This window comes from Amphiura filiformis, chromosome 10 (genome assembly GCF_039555335.1).
Source record: "Amphiura filiformis chromosome 10, Afil_fr2py, whole genome shotgun sequence".
NCBI lineage: Eukaryota > Metazoa > Echinodermata > Ophiuroidea > Amphilepidida > Amphiuridae > Amphiura > Amphiura filiformis.
In genome coordinates, this window is record NC_092637.1 from 26001324 (window position 1) to 26021644 (window position 20321).

Here is a 20321-nt window from a genome sequence, read left to right on the forward strand (position 1 = left end):
ATATAAAATGGATACGATTCTGTGTACTAATTTCGCGCGTTACACAGCAATATTGATGAAGTTGAATCCCCATTCAAATACATGTAGCTAATTTATATAGGCCTACTGTCAGTATAATTATAAATTACATTTCATGTAAATGGCTTTATTTTGTCTTAAATACACGGCTTTCAGCTGAACCACTAGCAGGCTATGTTAGCACATCTATGACAATGACAAAGGTACCAAAATCTGAATTTTGATGATTTTCCAGATGAGCAAATCACTGAACGGGCCTTTAATTCCAGAACCGGCATTAACAAGAACTGTCTTTAAAAAGACAACGCAGTAGGAGGGTGGAAGTCTAAATTAATGGAGGCAATTGCAAATAGCTAGAATAGTAGGCCTACATGGACTTGTCTAGGCCTATTTGGGAAAAAAACTGCACTTTTAGCAATAGATCAAAATAATGACATCAAAGAGGTATCGTATAATTGTATCCAAAGGGTGTAGAAGTATTGGGAAGGAAGTAAAACAGCCAATTTAAGGATAAATAAAATTATTAACTTAATAGATTTATCAAAAACTAGATTTCGCGGTTCTCGGGTTGGGCGGTTCTCGTGATAGGCCTATCTATAATTACCCAACACCCGTTACCCATAATACTTGTCCTAGCCTTTCAAACTACTACGATATACGTCGCTCAATGATTAATCAACTCTCTTTTGTAGCTGTGACGCTTACTTCGGTACAATACTGATTATTTTGACTTTATGATATTACCACAGAATTAAAACTCTAATTCTGTGGATATTATTCAGAGCTATTCAGAACTTTGGCAAAATTTCATGACGTCACCTGTTTGATAAACATCTTTCGATCTCAAGACAGGGCATATAAGCCTTTTCTCACTCGAAGTGACATGTGGGTCGGTCGACCGTAAACAAAATAAACACAACAGCTGTTATCGTCTTCAATGAAATTCAGCAATAATCAGTGCAAGGACAAGGTTGTGAAGATATCAACATGAAGAAAGAAAAGTGAACAAAGAATGGTGTTTGTGTAGGAAGCTATTGCAGGTTTGGAGAGACCAAGAATCAGGTAAGCTTAACGAGCCGTATGACGGGGTGAGGGTGGGGTTTAGCTAGACTCGCTGAGTCTCATGGACGCCGTTCCTATGTCCATCAGACTCGTATTTCCCATTTTGGATGTCAATGGGAAATACACACTTAACGATTTGCGCCGGTTAGAAACTTGAAAAAAATCTTTAAAATTTTATCAATGTATATAAAAGTGGTACCAACCTTATTGTGCTTGCTAATTTAAGACTCGGTTGAAACAAAATTAAGGATCGAATGCATTTTAGTGTCCAAAAAGGCAAAATTATCGTCAAAGTTCTGCGAAATCGGCACCCTTGCGAAGGGTTCAGAATTGAATCGAAGCGAAAATATCCGATCTTTGCGATCAAAAACACAAAATTACAATTTTAAACATACTATTGGCAAAAGACATTATTACCAAACAATACAGAATAGAAAATTTGACATCATTTTCTCAAAATATTGAAAAAATTTGCTCACTAGACATCGAAAAAGTACGCAATCCAATTCCCGTTCAAACGCGTGGGAAACTGAAAGTGCGATAATCGTGACTAGGGTTTAGCATGATGATGATGGTTAGGGATTTTACGTTTCAATACTACATTCGCATGGACGGTAATTTTTTGCGAGCTCGCTACGATTCTAGCGAGTAGATTTTTTTGCAATATTTGGCTTATTTACCGGTTCTTACATTATGCAGACTGGCAGACTGGGGCAGACTGGCAGACTGGGTTAGAATATGACACTAGTATCAAAATATACCATTTGTTATACTAGTGGTCAGGTTAGAACTACCCCTAATGGTGGACAAAAATTATCAAGGTCATGTCAGGGTCATACAGGCTCAAATTGCCACAGATTGTTGCAGGTTCTTAAAAATTGGTGTGAAGGAAAGCGAGACAACGTAAAATCGATATATGAATACGTATAATATCTGGTAAAAATATATTATCATTTTATGTCATCAAACATACGTTAGAACTTAAGGGCTGTGCAATAATTATGAGCCCTGGGTGAGGTAAAATTCAGGGGGAATTTTTGGCAAGCAAAGGGGGGAGCAATTTTGGCAAGCCGAGAGGGGGTGCAATTTTGGCAAGCCGAGAGGGGCAAGCGATTTTTGGCCACATTCATGGGGCGTCTTTTGAATAAAACGTGCTAAAAAGGCAAAACGGTACGGTACTGAAACGCTTTAATATGCAAATTTCCTGCTCGCTGCGCTCGCAACATTTATCAAGACCATTAAAGGTTTGTAAATTGGGATGTGCAAGGGGGGAGGCAAAGAATTTTTGGCGGGCCGAGTGGGGGGGGGGGGGGGGGCAAGCAATTTTTTGGCGAGCCGTTTCAAAATTTACCCCCCCCCACACACACACACACACACTGGGGGGCCCATAATTATTGCACAGCCCCTAAACATTTAAATACTGAAAATAGAATGGGAATAGATTAAAAAAAATACGGTTAGATATGTTACATCAAATATTTTACATAGAATAAAAAGTCTGTAGGGTGATAGGGTCACTAACACTATTAAGATTTGACAACCACTTTCCATCCTATTTATCATAAATCTAGGCCACCACACACTATGGACCACAATGACCATATCCCAATGGCATAGCCCAATAACCTGAATTAAACAATCATAGTGCAAAATTTGACCTGAAGTTGCAGAGTATGAGTTTTTATCCCCATATTTTGAAAGGTCATTCAATGAATGTACAAATGTATTGGGGTTAAAGAACTGTGCCCCTGATAGATGAGCATGTTATGGATCCTAGTGACACTACGTGTATTATCCATTATAATACTAGGAACACAAGAGGATGAATTCCTAGCATGAGGGTCAACCCAAATATATTGCTCAATACAATAGGGGTATTTTGTTAAATAATTGAATTGAATTGAATACATACAATTATTAAGTATGACCTGTTTACACAGCAACTGTTGTAAAAAATTACAGTTTTATAATGATGGAAAGTATTTCATGAACATGCAACAATCCAGTCTGCCACAGTCTGCCAGTCTGCCAGTCTGCATAATGTAAGAACCGGCTTATTTACCATCCAATATATATCCTTCAATGTACCTGTATATCGTTAGTCCGAGGTGCTCTGACGATAACAACACTCCGATCGCCAGGCAATCTACGTTTAAATAGGTATGCCAGGCAAACACATTTGCTAGTCAACCAAATTCGCCGACAATGTCAATGCATTTTTACATAGAAATTTAAAACAACTGGCCGAAGAAAGAAACCTACATAAATATGTTTTCTATACTTCACTTCACTTGACCCAAATATATGACTTTTTATGGTGATAAGTCACTCGCACATGGAATTTAAGAGGGATTTTGATAGCAGTTCCATTAAAAAAATACATACATACATACATGCCGTTTTGGGGAATTTTGCTAGCTGAATCTTTTTGACATTGTTTGATGAAAGTCAATCTTTGACAAGATGTAACTTTGCTACGGAAAGTGCTATGAAAAAAAGGTTTTCAGTTTTGGCTTTGTTTACTCAAGGGCTTTAATTTGATATAAAATATAAAATGATGCAGTTTGATGGCAAATTTGAATTCACCTAGCATACCTATATGGTCATTTTCACGGTAAAGGGTGTAACTTTGGATTTTTAACATTTTAATCCGTAGTGTTCTAATAAAGCCACAGAATTCCATGATTTTTGGCCACATAAGTCATCTAGTTAGCAGCTACCTTGGGTAGCATAATCAGCTTTGGGAGTTACTGCGTTCAGTTTTAGCAGGCTTAAATGTACTTAATATTGCCATTTTGAAAAACTATAAAAAACAGTAACATTTTTGTAAAACCCTGTGTTTTCTTCAGTTAGTTCATGGATAATTTTTCTTATCCTGAAAGTACAGTCATATGTTCAGTAAACACTGCCACATTAGATTTAATTGTGAACAGCCCTGTATTTTTGAGAACCAGACTTCGATATTTGTCGATTCGGAGGCTTCATTTTCCGTTAACAATTGTTAACAAACTTTGTGGGTGTAGCTTTGGTTCATAATTCTTGGTTATTTCTTCACTTCTTCTTGATTCATAACAGTTGTTATCTTAACTTGAAATGGGTAACAAAAATTAGTCGATTTGCAAGCTTTTAAAATTTTTATAAAATCTTGACTTCAAAGAGCCGTTTTTCCGTTAACTTTTTGAAGCCTCGAAACAAACTGTTCAGCAAGCTTGTGCAAATAAAAGAGCTCATCCAATCTATTTATCAAAATGTAGCAAAGTAGATCCTCAAGTCACATGTTTTTAAATCGTGGAGATATATATCACCGTTTGAAAATGGGACCCAATACAAACTTTCCGTTAACAGTTGAAGCCTCCGAAACAAATGAAGCCTCCGAAACAACAATAAGATTAATTATCATCTATGCATATCTAAATTGGTGTGTTTCATACTGATATCTGCATTGTAATTATTACTTGATATGTGCAGAATGTCATAAATTTAAAAAAAAATTGACATTATGGTTAATGTTTGAAAAATATACTGATACCCACAAAAGCCTGTTTCGGAGGCTTCACATGCAAAAAACACCATACTTAACAAATGGGTGAAAAAATTAACATGTGATAAATCTACAATATCTGCCGCATAGAATCATTGATTCAATACACACAAGAAAATAACAGCTTAGATGATCCCAACACTGTTGTTTTCAAAAAAACTACTTCTGCAATGTTTAACAATTGTTTAAAACATGAAGCCTCCGAAAAACAAAAAAATGACTTGCTGTGATAATTTAATTTTTGTCACAACTGAAATTCAATACTTAGAAGCAAAGCATGAAAATTGGTAATTGTGATATTTTTTACCTATTTTTTTATGTCAACTTGTAGTAGTTAGCCAAATATTTTACTTTTATGATCACCTGTGTTGTTAACTGAAGCCTCCAAACACAAATCGCTTGAATTGCCAATTCTAAAAAATAACTCCAATTTCTGTGAAACTTGGCTGGGAGGTTCCTTTCATCAAGTGTATTTGTACATGAAGTTAGACATTCAAATTATTTTAGGAGCCCAATTAAAACTTAAAAAACATGTTTAAGGTTGGGAAATTTCCATTGTAAATGACACTTGATGTTAAAAATTACAAACATAGCAAAACATGGTATAAAATTTAACTTATATCTGTTGACGTACTTTGGAATGGGATTTCACATGTATTCCAGCTTTCATGTCATAATTTTCTGAGGTTATGTAAAATACATTTTTCTTAGATTTTAACCAAAATGTTATGCAAATGTCAAATTTTTTATTAGAAATCAAAAGGTTTAAGCCTTGAAACATTATTTTACTGGAATTTAAGTTGCTTCTATGCATGATTTCAGTAAACAGAAACATATTTAAGTGGTTTGAAATTTTGACCCTAAAAATCAAAAGTTACACCCTTTACTGTGAAAATTTTTGAGGTTTCTGATCGTCACGATGAAACACTCTAAAAAATTTAAAGTTTAATTTACTTGGATACATGTACATCTAGTGTTAATTGAATAAGATAACTATGATTTGGAGATCAGATATGTGAGTACCAATTTCATATAAATTGACTGAATAGCAAAAAAAATTGTTGAAATGTTTGAGCTGCGCAAAACGTGAAGTGTGTAAATCCAATTGACACACAAAATGGCAAAAAGCCAGTCTCTGTGAGTACAAACGGCGTACCGTACACGAGACTGGCAAGTAAGGCTGTGACCTATCGGGTAATGACGTATTCGGGTACCCGAGGTAAATTTCGGGCGGGTAACCGGGTACCCGAAATTGCAAAAAAAAATAAAAATAAAAAATAAATAAATAAATTTTTAATTTTTTTTTAAAAATTTTTTTTTCAAAGTTTTTTTTTTCGGTTTTGTAGTATCCCTGGACCTAGACCTAAATGCTAGGATCATGGTTGACCTAAAAAAAAAAAATTGAATTTTGCACATTGTTTTGTAATTTTAATATGAAAATTGATACATAGTTTTCATGTCATACTCTAAAATGATATCAATTTAATTCGGGTAATCCGTAAATGGAATTTGTATCCGGGTAGGGGAAAAACGGGTGGGTACCCGAATATCCGGGCTTGAGTCACTGCCTTACTGGCAAGCGAGTCTACAAAACTACATGTAGGTTTACCAACTCAGGAACTATTTTAATAGTTCCAGTAAATGTAACTCAGTAGCTTGAGGCAGGGCTCTCTATTGACATCTCACATCTGTTCCACAAATAAGAAACATCACAATATGTGGGCTCATTTTGGGCTCCACAAGGTTTGAAGGATATACTAGAGTATAGACTAGTAGTTGAGCCTGAGGAACTTTTTCAAGGTCAAAGGACAGTTTGGGCATACATGGATGATTTTAAGGCATTCCTTTACTTTTACTAGGGGTTTTATTTTTACATTAAATAGCTGCCTTACCTTAGCTGGGCAGGTTAGGGTTATAACACTGTACTATATGTGTTCCACAAGGCAGCTATATCTAAAATAAGCCTATCTCTCTCGGCTTGGCTTGGCTAACGAAGATTTACTAAACAGGCCGATGCGGGATAGCTGTCCGACTGCAGTAGTTGCAGGTAAAAGTCTGATCAGTGGTGGGGGTCCTGTTGCTGCTCTCTTTCCTCCTCTATAGCCTATAACATGTAAGAATAAAACCCTAGAAAGTAAAAGAAACATTGATTTTAAAGCATTGATTTGATTCCCAATTTGATTTCAAAAAGAACTTGGCTAACATTAATAATACTGAGCTTATACCGGCATTAATCCAGATTATTTTGTTTTGATTTGGAAGTTATAAATTTATTGTGTAAATGTGTTTTAACTTAAATATGAACTATTTATGTCATTTGCAGATATGCATTTCGTGACCCAAGTCAAAAAGAGAATTAAATTGATGCAATTTTAAACAAGTCTAAATGTAGATTGTGAGTCGATACTTGAGGTAAGCATAATTTTTGTTTGTTTATTGTTTAGTATTTGGATTTCATCTGGTATAAAACAACGAAAATATACCCATATGTGACATGTCATGTCAAAAGGAGACACTTTTGGGCAGGTTATCAATTTCAAGGTTTTTTACATGTACCGGTATCTTATATCTAGAGATATTTTGCTCCACAACGCCATTTTCCCCAATGAAATTGGACATTCCTAAGCGAAGATATTGAGTTCGTAAGTTATGGTATTATAAGATTGGAAATTGAGATATCTGCCTTTAAAATATTATTGACAATGTTGAGAATAGGAAAAATGTCTCCAAAAATACAAGATGCCAGTTATATTCCGGTCTGAAACTATCAGACAATATTTCTAACAAATAACATCACAAATTTGCAACAAACCCAAATTGTGAAAAAATCATCCCCAGGCAGATTTTTGGCTATTTCTCCATTCATGATCCTACCCAAAAGTGTCTCCTTTTGACACGTCACATATTATTATGAGAATGATCCATGAGATTATGACTGTAGGTAGCTCTGGATCTAGACCTAAATGCCAGGATCATTCATGGTTGAGCTTAAAAAAAAAAAAATTTCAAGATATTTTGTTATTTTTTATATGAAAATTGATAATTTGTATTCATGTCATAATCTATTAATGATTTCAAAATGTATTGAATTTGAATGCATTTTGAAATCATTAATAGACTATGACATGAATACAAATTATCAATTTTCATATTAAAAATAACAAAATATATTTTTTTTTTTTTTTTTTTTTAGGTCAACCATGAATGATCCTAGCATTTAGGTCTAGGTCCAGGACACTATAAAACCGAAAAAAAAATAAAAACTTTAAAAAAATTAAAATTTTTTTTTTTTTTAATTCGAGTATAGTCCCACCCCCAATTTTGACAAATGTTCACCCAAAAACGGGGTGGGACTATACTCGCGTCAGTACGGTAATAAATAAAGAAAATTTTCAGTGTGCAAACCCTGAACCACCCCCCCACTTTCTTGACCATCCTGGCTAAAAAATTTGGGGTCAACAATTTAGTGAAATTAAGACAAGCATTGTTAAAGTACCGGTAACAAAAAAATACCTGAGCTGTGCAATGTTTTATGCTGGTTTCATACTACCATGCTGCTGAGCGGCGTGGCGCATGCATATTGCAGACAAACGGACACAATCAAGGCTTGTCATTGGTTAATATGTACGTCCTGCCGCTTGCCACAGCGTCTGACAGGGCCATTATACCTTAACAGAATGAAAAATTCACAATTTAAAGGGTACAGAAAAAATGGAGTATAGCCCTTCAGAGCTCTTCAGCAAAATGCTTTTAAAAGAAAATCCTTGGAGGGGGGGGGGGGGCTTCCCATCACTATTGTACTGACTGTTTAATAACTCGCTAACCTTTCTCTTCATACATGTCTTTTCTTTCTTTCAGTCATAATGCACAATGAAACACTTACTCCAACCCTTAAGACATTTGACAACCTCTACCCAGCAATCTTGCAATGCTTCCTTATCATCCTGCTAGGATATGTCGCTGGGCGCACACGCCTTATTGCGCCCTCACAGTCCCGCGGACTCGGCAGCTATGTGACCTACTTTGCTCTTCCGGCTCTGATCTTCAAATCCCTGGCAGAGCTGGACTTTGGGAAAGTGAACTGGTTGTTTTGGTCGGCCATTATGGTTTCCAAGGCGATTGTATTTGTTGTCGTGTATGTGTTTTCTCTAGTGCTGGGGAAGGATTTGAACATCGGAAGAGCAGGGATATTTGCCATATTTGCAACACAGAGTAACGACTTTGCATTGGGATACCCGATAGGTATGTAGAGATGTAATTTGCAAATTATGCTCAGTATAGGAGAAAATCCCAAAAAGCTGTTATTTTTAACCAATATTTTTTTTGGGTAACATAACAAAAGAATTCGTTACAAAGTAAAAAAAAAACTTTTGCCCAAATTTCAACCATTTGGTGATGTTGATTAAAATTTAAAAACACTGGTACTAGATATTTATACTGGTTTTGAAAATTAATAAAAACTATTTTACTGAAGAATTTTTCTGTTATCCCCCCCCAAACTTTTAATATTCTCCAAAACTGAGCATTTTTGCCTGAATTTGACCTCGCAGATGTATTTATCAAGTCTTTGCCATTCCATGTATACTTTTTGTCTCGCCTGATAAGGCAGGAGACTATATAATCACTTTTCCGTATGTGTGTATGTATGTGTGTGTGGGGGTGTGTGTGTGTGGATGTGACAAATTTGGTTAAAGTTTTGGTTAAAGTTTGCCATCCGCCTCTTTTCTCGCAGACTAGGAGTCGCACATTCCTCAAACTTGGTGGGTGGGTGCACCTTGACCCGAGACAGAACCAGTTTGTATTGGTTAGTGGGTCAAGGTCACTGAGGTCATCCATGGGTCATCTGAGGTCAAATTAGTAAAAACTGTCGTATGGGCATGAAACTTGGTGGGTACAGTCAACATTTAAAGCCAAATTTATGGCAGGTCATTTCGAGGTCACCAGGGGTCATCTGAGGTCAAATTAGTAAAAACTGTCGTATGGGCATGAAACTTGGTGGGTACAGTCAACATTTAAAGCCAAATTTATGGCAGGTCATTTCGAGGTCACCAGGGGTCATCTGAGGTCAAATTAGTAAAAACTGTCGTATGGGCATGAAACTTGGTGGATACAGTCAACATTTAAAGCCAAATTTTTGGAAGGTCATTTCGAGGTCATCTGAGGTCAAATTAGTAAAAACTGTCGTATGGGTATGAAACTTGGTGGGTACAGTCAACATTTAAAGCCAAATTTATGGAAGGTCATTTCGAGGTCACCAGGGGTCATCTGAGGTCAAAATAGTAAAAACTGTCGTATGGGCATGAAACTTGGTGGGTACAGTCAACATTTAAAGCCAAATTTATGGCAGGTCATTTCGAGGTCACCAGGGGTCATCTGAGGTCAAATTAGTAAAAACTGTCGTATGGGCATGAAACTTGGTGGATACAGTCAACATTTAAAGCCAAATTTTTGGAAGGTCATTTCAAGGTCACCAGGGGTCATCTGAGGTCAAATTAGTCAAAACTGTCGTATGGGTATGAAACTTGGTGGGTACAGTCAACATTTAAAGCCAAATTTATGAAAGGTCATTTCGAGGTCACCAGGGGTCATCTGAGGTCAAATTAGTAAAAACTGTCGTATGGGCATGAAACTTGGTGGGTACAGTCAACATTTAAAGCCAAATTTATGGAAGGTCATTTTGAGGTCACCAGGGTCATCTGAGGTCAAATTAGTAAAAATTGTCGTATGGGCATGAAACTTGGTGGGTACAGTCAACATTTAAAGCCAAATTTGTGGAAGGTCATTTTGAGGTCACCAAGGGTCAAATTAGTAAACATTGTCGTATGGGCATGAAACTTGGTGGGTACAGTCAACATTTAAAGCCAAATTTATGGAAGGTCATTTCGAGGTCGCCAGGGTCATCTGAGGTCAAAATAGTAAAACTGTCGTATGGGCATGAAACTTGGTGGGTACAGTCAACATTTAAAGCCAAATTTATGGAAGGTCATTTTGAGGTCACCAGGGGTCATCTGAGGTCAAATTAGTAAAAATTGTCGTATGGGCATGAAACTTGGTGGGTACAGTCAACATTTAAAGCCAAATTTTTGGAAGGTCATTTTGAGGTCACCAGAGGTCATCTGAGGTCAAATTAGTCAAAACTGTCGTATGGGCATGAAACCTGGTGGGTACAGTCAACATTTAAAGCCAAATTTGTGGAAGGTCATTTTGAGGTCACCAGGGGTCAAATTAGTAAACATTGTCGTATGGGCATGAAACTTGGTGGGTACAGTCAACATTTAAAGCCACATTTTTGGAAGATCATTTTGGGGTCACCAGGGGTCATCTGAGGTCAAATTAGTAATAACTGTCGTATGGGCATGAAACTTGATGGGTACAGTCAACATTTAAAGCCAAATTTTTGGAAGATCATTTCGGGATCACCAGGGGTCATCTAGGAGACTATATAATCACTTTTCCGTATGTGTGTATGTATGTGTGTGTGTGTGTGTGGATGTGACAAATTTGGTTAAAGTTTTAAAAACTGTCGTATGGCCATGAAACTTGGTGGGTACAGTCAACATTTAAAGCCAAATTTATGGAAGGTCAAATTTTTGGAAGGTCATTTCGAGGTCACCAGGGGTCATCTGAGGTCAAATTAGTAAAAACTGTCGTATGGGCATGAAACTTGGTGGGTACAGTCAACATTTAAAGCCAAATTTATGGCAGGTCATTTCGAGGTCACCAGGGGTCATCTGAGGTCAAATTAGTAAAACTGTCGTATGGGCATGAAACTTGGTGGGTCCAGTCAACATTTAAAGCCAAATTTTTGGAAGGTCATTTCGAGGTCACCAGGGGTCATCTGAGGTCAAATTAGTAAAAACTGTCGTATGGGTATGAAACTTGGTGGGTACAGTCAACATTTAAAGCCAAATTTATGGAAGGTCATTTCGAGGTCACCAGGGGTCATCTGAGGTCAAATTAGTAAAAACTGTCGTATGGACATGAAACTTGGTGGGTACAGTCAACATTTAAAGCCAAATTTATGGAAGGTCATTTTGAGGTCACCAGGGTCATCTGAGGTCAAATTAGTAAAAATTGTCGTATGGGCATGAAACTTGGTGGGCATTTAAAGCCAAATTTATGGAAGGTCATTTCGAGGTCACCAGGGGTCATCTGAGGTCAAATTAGTAAAAACTGTCGTATGGGCATGAAACTTGGTGGGTACAGTCAACATTTAAAGCCAAATTTATGGAAGGTCATTTTGAGGTCACCAGGGTCATCTGAGGTCAAATTAGTAAAAATTGTCGTATGGGCATGAAACTTGGTGGGTACAGTCAACATTTAAAGCCAAATTTTGGAAGGTCATTTTGAGGTCACCAGAGGTCATCTGAGGTCAAATTAGTCAAAACTGTCGTATGGGCATGAAACCTGGTGGGTACAGTCAACATTTAAAGCCAAATTTGTGGAAGGTCATTTTGAGGTCACCAGGGGTCAAATTAGTAAACATTGTCGTATGGGCATAAAACTTGGTGGGTACAGTCAACATTTAAAGCCACATTTTTCACCAGGGGTCATCTGAGGTCAAATTAGTAAAAACTGTCGATGGGCATGAAACTTGGTGGGTACAGTCAACATTTAAAGCCAAATTTATGGAAGGTCATTTTGAGGTCACCAGGGGTCATCTGAGGTCAAATTAGTAAAAATTGTCGTATGGGCATGAAACTTGGTGGGTACAGTCAACATTTAAAGCCAAATTTTTGGAAGGTCATTTTGAGGTCACCAGAGGTCATCTGAGGTCAAATTAGTCAAAACTGTCGTATGGGCATGAAACCTGGTGGGTACAGTCAACATTTAAAGCCAAATTTGTGGAAGGTCATTTTGAGGTCACCAGGGGTCAAATTAGTAAACATTGTCGTATGGGCATGAAACTTGGTGGGTACAGTCAACATTTAAAGCCACATTTTTGGAAGATCATTTTGGGGTCACCAGGGGTCATCTGAGGTCAAATTAGTAATAACTGTCGTATGGGCATGAAACTTGATGGGTACAGTCAACATTTAAAGCCAAATTTTTGGAAGATCATTTCGGGATCACCAGGGGTCATCTAGGAGACTATATAATCACTTTTCCGTATGTGTGTATGTATGTGGGGGTGCGTTTGTAAATGCCTCCAACTGTGGAGGTGTGTGTGTCTTGTCACATTCACACTGTGGAGTCTGCTAACAACCGTGGAGCTCCACAGTTGAAGATAAGCTCAAAAATGGGGTTTTGGGGCCATAGAGGGGGGTATACCACCTGTCATTTTCTGATTAGAGCAACCTCCACAGTATGGCGGTTGCTGTGAGATTTGTGTAAAAAAATCTCCCCAGTTTGAATGTGGGTGTGTGAATCTCCCCAGTTGGAATATACACACACCTCCACACTTGGCGGCATTTACAAGAGGGGGTGTGTGTGTGGATGTGACAAATTTGGTTAAAGTTTTAAAAACTGTCGTATGGCCATGAAACTTGGTGGGTACAGTCAACATTTAAAGCCAAATTTATGGAAGGTCAAATTTTGGAAGGTCATTTCGAGGTCACCAGGGGTCATCTGAGGTCAAATTAGTAAAAACTGTCGTATGGGCATGAAACTTGGTGGGTACAGTCAACATTTAAAGCCAAATTTATGGCAGGTCATTTCGAGGTCACCAGGGGTCATCTGAGGTCAAATTAGTAAAAACTGTTGTATGGGCATGAAACTTGGTGGGTCCAGTCAACATTTAAAGCCAAATTTTTGGAAGGTCATTTCAAGGTCACCAGGGGTCATCTGAGGTCAAATTAGTAAAAACTGTCGTATGGGTATGAAACTTGGTGGGTACAGTCAACATTTAAAGCCAAATTTATGGAAGGTCATTTCGAGGTCACCAGGGTCATCTGAGGTCAAATTAGTAAAACTGTCGTATGGGCATGAAACTTGGTGGGTACAGTCAACATTTAAAGCCAAATTTATGGAAGGTCATTTTGAGGTCACCAGGGGTCATCTGAGGTCAAATTAGTAAAAATTGTCGTATGGGCATGAAACTTGGTGGGTACAGTCAACATTTAAAGCCAAATTTGTGGAAGGTCATTTCGAGGTCACCAAGGGTCAAATTAGTAAACATTGTCGTATGGGCATGAAACTTGGTGGGTACAGTCAACATTTAAAGCCAAATTTATGGAAGGTCATTTTGAGGTCACCAGAGGTCATCTGAGGTCAAATTAGTCAAAACTGTCGTATGGGCATGAAACCTGGTGGGTACAGTCAACATTTAAAGCCAAATTTGTGGAAGGTCATTTTGAGGTCACCAGGGGTCAAATTAGTAAACATTGTCGTATGGGCATGAAACTTGGTGGGTACAGTCAACATTTAAAGCCACATTTTTGGAAGATCATTTTGGGGTAACCAGGGGTCATCTGAGGTCAAATTAGTAATAACTGTCGTATGGGCATGAAACTTGATGGGTACAGTCAACATTTAAAGCCAAATTTTTGGAAGATCATTTCGGTCACCAGGGGTCATCTGAGGTCAAATTTGTAATAACTCATATGGGCATGAAACTTGGTGGGTACAGTCAACATTTAAAGCCACATTTTTGGATGATCATTTTGGGGTCACCAGGGGTCATCTGAGGTCAAATTAGTAAAACTGTCGTATGGACATGAGGCTTGGTGGGTACAGTCAACATTTTGCTAGCCTATTAATGACTAAAATAGATATGAAATTATACAAATCGATTTCATAAGAAAAGTAGGCCCTGTCCGAATTACTGTTAACGGAACAAGTTTTAATGCTAGTAATAGGCGTTCCAAAATTGAAGCTTAAATAAAATTTTACTGTTAACGGAACAAGTTTTAATGCTAGTAATAGGCGTTCCAAACTTGAAGCTTAAATAAAATTTCAGTCCTTAATTAATACAGGGATGACTTAAAAAAGTGACAAATATTGTCACGCCTGGTAGAAAACGCCGTTTAAAAAAGTTGATTTTTACGTGCTTTTCAATGGAGAAGTTATTTGGTGGTTTACGCCCTTAAAGGGGCATTTCGTGATCCACAGCCTCATCCCCCCACTTTTCCCCAAAAAAGTTGAGATTTTTACACCACTGGATACCTCTGGCTACATAATGTTTATGTACCCAATATTTCTTGCAGATTGATTCGTTTAGCAAAAATATCACCAAATTTGAATTTCGTTCTGGTGCACCAGAACGAAATTACGACACATGGAGCAGTGTAATACACATAATCATGCATAACTCGCAAACGCAAAATCGGAATCAACTGAAATTTTGGAAATAAGCTTTTTTCGTGGATATCTACTGAAAAATGTCATAAAAAGAGGATGCTAGGAAATAATAGGATCACGAAATCCTCCTTTAATGGCCAGCATGATAAACAGGAAAGCAGTGTAACTAAACAGGATCCCATTTTGTTACCTTAGACTCCCCTCTAAGCATAAATGGATCATTCCCAAACCCAATGATAACCCCTTCTCTTTACCATGTTTACTAATCATGACTTTTCCTCACAACTCACCACTGCTGCATCATGTTTGTACAGCCCTTGGCTACATGTTGTAACACCAGGTTCATTTTCTTGTACATGTGTTGCCACCATTTACAGGTCTGTTGGATTATCCTTTGTTTTTCTGATAATAAGGACTGAATAATATATCATTTCTTTGTTCATTCAATTTTTGGGTTGTACCAAACTGTTAACAAACCAGAATTTAGCTGAGATAGCTTTGTTTGGAGTATTTAAGATTCTGTTGTGGAGCTCTAATCAGAAGACTTGAGATAATGTTCAGTGTATGTCTTATTCTTTGGATGTATGGTACCAAACTTTTTACAAACGAGAATTTGAGATGGCTGCTTATTCAATTCTTTTTTCGTATCATTGCTGGTGTTATCAGATGGTCATTCTTCAGTTCATATTGTATGCTTTGCTCATGTATGATTATATTTTGTATTGTTTGACATTTCCATAGAGAGAATCGTATTTTAAGAGCGGCATCGTTCAGGCCAAATTCATGTGAATGACAACACACATGGAAAGGCATGCGTTGCATCAAAGTTGTCATTCTCTCTGTGCATGGAAGCGTCATATTTTGTTTATTCATATTTTGTTCATTCATGTAGGCCTATTTGTTTATTAAGATATTGCATTTCATTTCCAATATGTTATCGAAATTATTACTTTTAGAAGTCACTGTGCTTTAATCCAGTACATATTTTATCATGTTTATGCTTTGCTTATAAATGTATGCTTATTATTTTATATTGTTTGACATTTCCATAGAGAGAATCATATTTTAAAAACGGCACCGTTCAGGCCAAATTCATGTGAATGACAACACACATGGAAAGGCATGCGTTGCATCAAAGTTGTCATTCTCTCTGTGCATGGAAGCGTCATATTTTGTTTATTCATATTGTGTTCATTCATGTATTTGTTTATTCAGATATTGCATGTTATATTACTTGCTTATTATTTTCAATATGTGTTATCCTGGGGTGTTATCTTAAAGATTGCTCCTCTAGAGAGGTCATCATGCTTACAAAATTAAGCATGCAGCCACAACAAATTGGTAATCAGGTCATTATATAATTGCTGTATCCATGTGCCCTGACTACTCCATGTCCTGGGTTAGATTATGCAAATGACCCAAGCACTGGTCTAGGGTAGATTATGCAAATGACCCAAGCAATTGCACTGGTTGATGACCCAATTAACTTCAAGATTAAACTTCTGAAAACATGTTGCTATGCCAACTAAATAGGGCAGTGACCTTTATGTTCTACTTCTTGGAATATACCAAAGTATTTTGTGCTTTCCCATGATATGATTGACTGGTTTTTACTCCTGATGGCCACTACCCTACTTGAGGTGTAGTATATTATTGGAACCTATTATTGTTGTAATTTTTAAATGACCAAAGATTTAGGCATGTTGAGTTTAAGGAAAAAAATAGGTCAATATGTTCGAGCTCTTTACTGGACTGTACTCACAAGACCAAGTAACATAAATTCATTTCTGGAGATTTTCAAATATTTTTGTTATTTTTATTATTTACTCCCTTACTTTGGTTCTGGATTTTTTGTGAAGCAAAAACATGCACAGAAGTTCTTCAAACTAGGGGTAGGGCTTCAGGCATGTGGACTTTTAAGGGAAAAAATTGATCAACATGTCCTTTACTTGCAAAGCATGATCATTGGATTTAGAATATGTTTGAGCTCTTTCTGTTCTCTATCCTCATAAAGCCAAGTAACACAAGCTATAATATGTAGGCCTATATCATCCCCGCCCTCACTCATTTTTGGAGATTCTCAAATATTTTTGTTATTTCCCTATTTGCTCCTTTTGTTTCTGAATTTTTTTGTGAGGGCTTAGGGAAAATATCAAAAAAATATCAGAGGCCTCCCCATTTCTTGTTTTTGTTTTTTGCAATTTTACACAGAAATGAATGGTCAATTTGTAACAATATTAACTAAAAAGGGCCTTTCTCACCCAATGTTTAGAAAGTTCGGACGATACGTTATTTTATGCTACTGTTTGGTGAAAAAAATTCTTAATATAGCATTAAATTCTATGTTACATTCATGTTGTAACCGATTCGTGACCTAAATTCTACTCCCCTGGGAAAAAAACGCTGCGATAAATACAGCCAAACATCATACCAGACTTAAGTATGTTGGGTGATGACTAATCAAGTATGGGTTTAGTCAGTACGTTTTTATACTTGCCCGATTCAGAAAAAGTCTGGAAAAAGTTTAACAGACACATAACTATAGATACATAACCCCTATTAAATAGGCTACATACAAGTGATATTGTTCAAAAATCAAGTATTGCTGCAAAATCACCCATGCATGATTTGTGGTTGGAAACTATTAAATTAAACAATTCTCAATGATATTCATGAATTCCTTGTGGTTGGTATTTTGTCATTCCTGAGACCAAATTTGAACACTTTCTCAGAGAATGTACCTTAAACGCTTCCAAGAATCTGTGATATGAGGGGACAATGCATAAATGAGGTCAAACATTAAAATGGGCCAGATTGCCACGGGCTTAGACTTGGTGCCAGAATCCTTGATATGAGGAACATAGAAAAATCAACCTAAGGTTACTTAGGGTTAAAGGTCAAATGAGGTCACATGTTAACATTTGCCCGATTCTCCTCAATCTTGGTGCAAAGAATATGAGGGGACATGCACAAGTCAGTCATCTGACATCAAATGAGGTCAAATGTTAAAAGTGGGCCCGATTGGGCTAAGACTTGGTGGAAAGAATCCTTGATATGAGGAACACGAAAAAGTCAACCTGAGGTTACCTGACTGGTCAATGGTCAAGTGGGATCATTATAATTATGATTTGCCTGATTGGGCTAAAACTTGCTGCAAAGCATAAGGGGAACATGAACAAGTCAACCTGCGATCACCAAATATCAAATGGGACAAATTTCATTTCAGATTCTCAATTCTGAGGGGTCATGTTCTCAATACAAATGTTTTCTTTCTTTCCTTTTTTGTTCTTTGCAGGCATGCACAAGCTTACCCGCAATAAGAAAGATTTAGCTATCACATATCAACTCTCATTTCACCCCTATTACATGTCCCTACCCTTTTTATTGTCTTGCCCGATAAGATAGGAGACTATATAATTGGCCAATAAAGAGGCATATGCCTGCCTATAATAGAAACATAGACTATAAGTGCAGTCTATGTCAAGCCACATTTTGAACTCTTATTCAATTAGCACAACATAGTTGTCCATGGTGGTAAGCACTTCAGTGCAATCTCAACAGACAACAACTGACACCAGCTGTAACTCGGGAGTCATCGTATGCAGAAACTACACGTCCAAGTCAACACCACAAGCAATTTACAGACAGGGCCACAGGTATTGCTTTGAACTCTTATTCAATTAGCACAACATAGTTGTCCATGGTGGTACACTTCAGTGCAATCTCAACAGTCAACAACTGACACCAGCTGTAACTCAGGAGTATGCAGAAACTATACGTCCAAGTCAACACCACAAGCAACTTATAGATAGAGCCACAGGTATTGCTTTGCACTCTTATTCAATTAGCACAACATAGTTGTCCGTGGTGGTACACTTCAGTGCAATCTCAACAGTCAACAACTGACACCAGCTGTATCTCGGGAGTCACTGAATGCAGAAACTATACGTCCAAGTCAACACCACAAGCAACTTATAGATAGAGCCACAGGTATTGCTTTGAACTCTTATTCAATTAGCACAACATAGTTGTCCGTGGTGGTACACTTCAGTGCAATCTCAACAGTCAACAACTGACACCAGCTGTAACTCGGGAGTCACTGAATGCAGAAACTATACGTCCAAGTCAAAACTACAAGCAACTTACAGACAGGACCACAGGTATTGCTTTGAACTCTTATTCAATTAGCACAACATAGTTGTCCATGGTGGTACACTTCAGTGCAATGTCAACAGTCAACAACTGACACCAGTTGTAACTCGGGAGTCACCATATGCAGAAACTACACGTCCAAGTCAACACCACAAGCAACTTACAGGCAGAGCCACAGGTATTGCTTTGAACTCTTATTCAATTAGCACAACATAGTTGTCCGTGGTGGTACACTTCAGTGCAATGTCAACAGTCAACAACTGACACCAGTTGTAACTCGGGAGTCACCATATGCAGAAACTACACGTCCAAGTCAACACCACAAGCAACTTACAGGCAGAGCCACAGGTATTGCTTTGAACTCTTATTCAATTAGCACAACATAGTTGTCCGTGGTGGTACACTTCAGTGCAATCTCAACAGTCAACAACTGACACCAGCTGTAACTCAGGAGTCACTGAATGCAGAAACTATACGTCCAAGTCAAAACTACAAGCAACTTACAAACAGGACCACAGGTATTGCTTTGAACTCTTATTCAATTAGCACAACATAGTTGTCCATGGTGCTACACTTCAGTGCAATGTCAACAGTCAACAACTGACACCAGTTGTAACTCGGCAGTCACCATATGCAGAAACTATACGTCCAAGTCAACACCACAAGCAACTTATAGACAGGGCCACAGGTATTGCTTTGAACTCTTATTCAATTAGCACAACATAGTTGTCCATGGTGGTACACTTCAGTGCAATGTCAAGAGTCAACAACTGACACCAGTTGTAACTCAGGAGTCACCATATGCAGAAACTATACGTCCAAGTCAACACCACAAGCAACTTATAGACAGGGCCACAGGTATTGCTTTGAACTCTTATTCAATTAGCACAACATAGTTGTCCATAGTGGTACACTTCAGTGCAATGTCAACAGTCAACAACTGACACCAGTTGTAACTCGGGAGTCACCATATGCAGAAACTATACGTCCAAGTCAACACCACAAGCAACTTATAGACAGGGCCACAGGTATTGCTTTGAACTCTTATTCAATTAGCACAACATAGTTGTCCGTGGTGGTACATTTCAGTGCAATCTCAACAGTCAACAACGGACACCAGCTGTAACTCGGGAGTCACTGAATGCAGAAACTATACGTCCAAGTCAACACCACAAGCAACTTATAGACAGAGCCACAGGTTTTGCTTTTAACTCTTATTCAATTAGCACAACATAGTTGTCCGTGGTGGTACACTTCAGTGCAATCTCAACAGTCAACAACTGACACCAGCTGTAACTCAGGAGTCACC

At 37.7% G+C, this 20321-nt stretch overlaps 1 protein-coding gene across 1 annotated transcript in view; it reads left to right on the forward strand.

The window, feature by feature from the left end:
- Positions 1-898: 898 nt before the first annotated feature.
- LOC140162692 (lysosomal cholesterol signaling protein-like) overlaps positions 899-20321 on the forward strand; it is a 74299-nt gene continuing 54876 nt past the window's right edge. The window contains 3 exon segments of the mRNA XM_072185966.1: positions 899-1080; positions 6945-7033; positions 8480-8863. Of these exon segments, the coding sequence (XP_072042067.1) occupies positions 8485-8863 (379 nt within the window). The 5' untranslated portion in view covers positions 899-1080; positions 6945-7033; positions 8480-8484.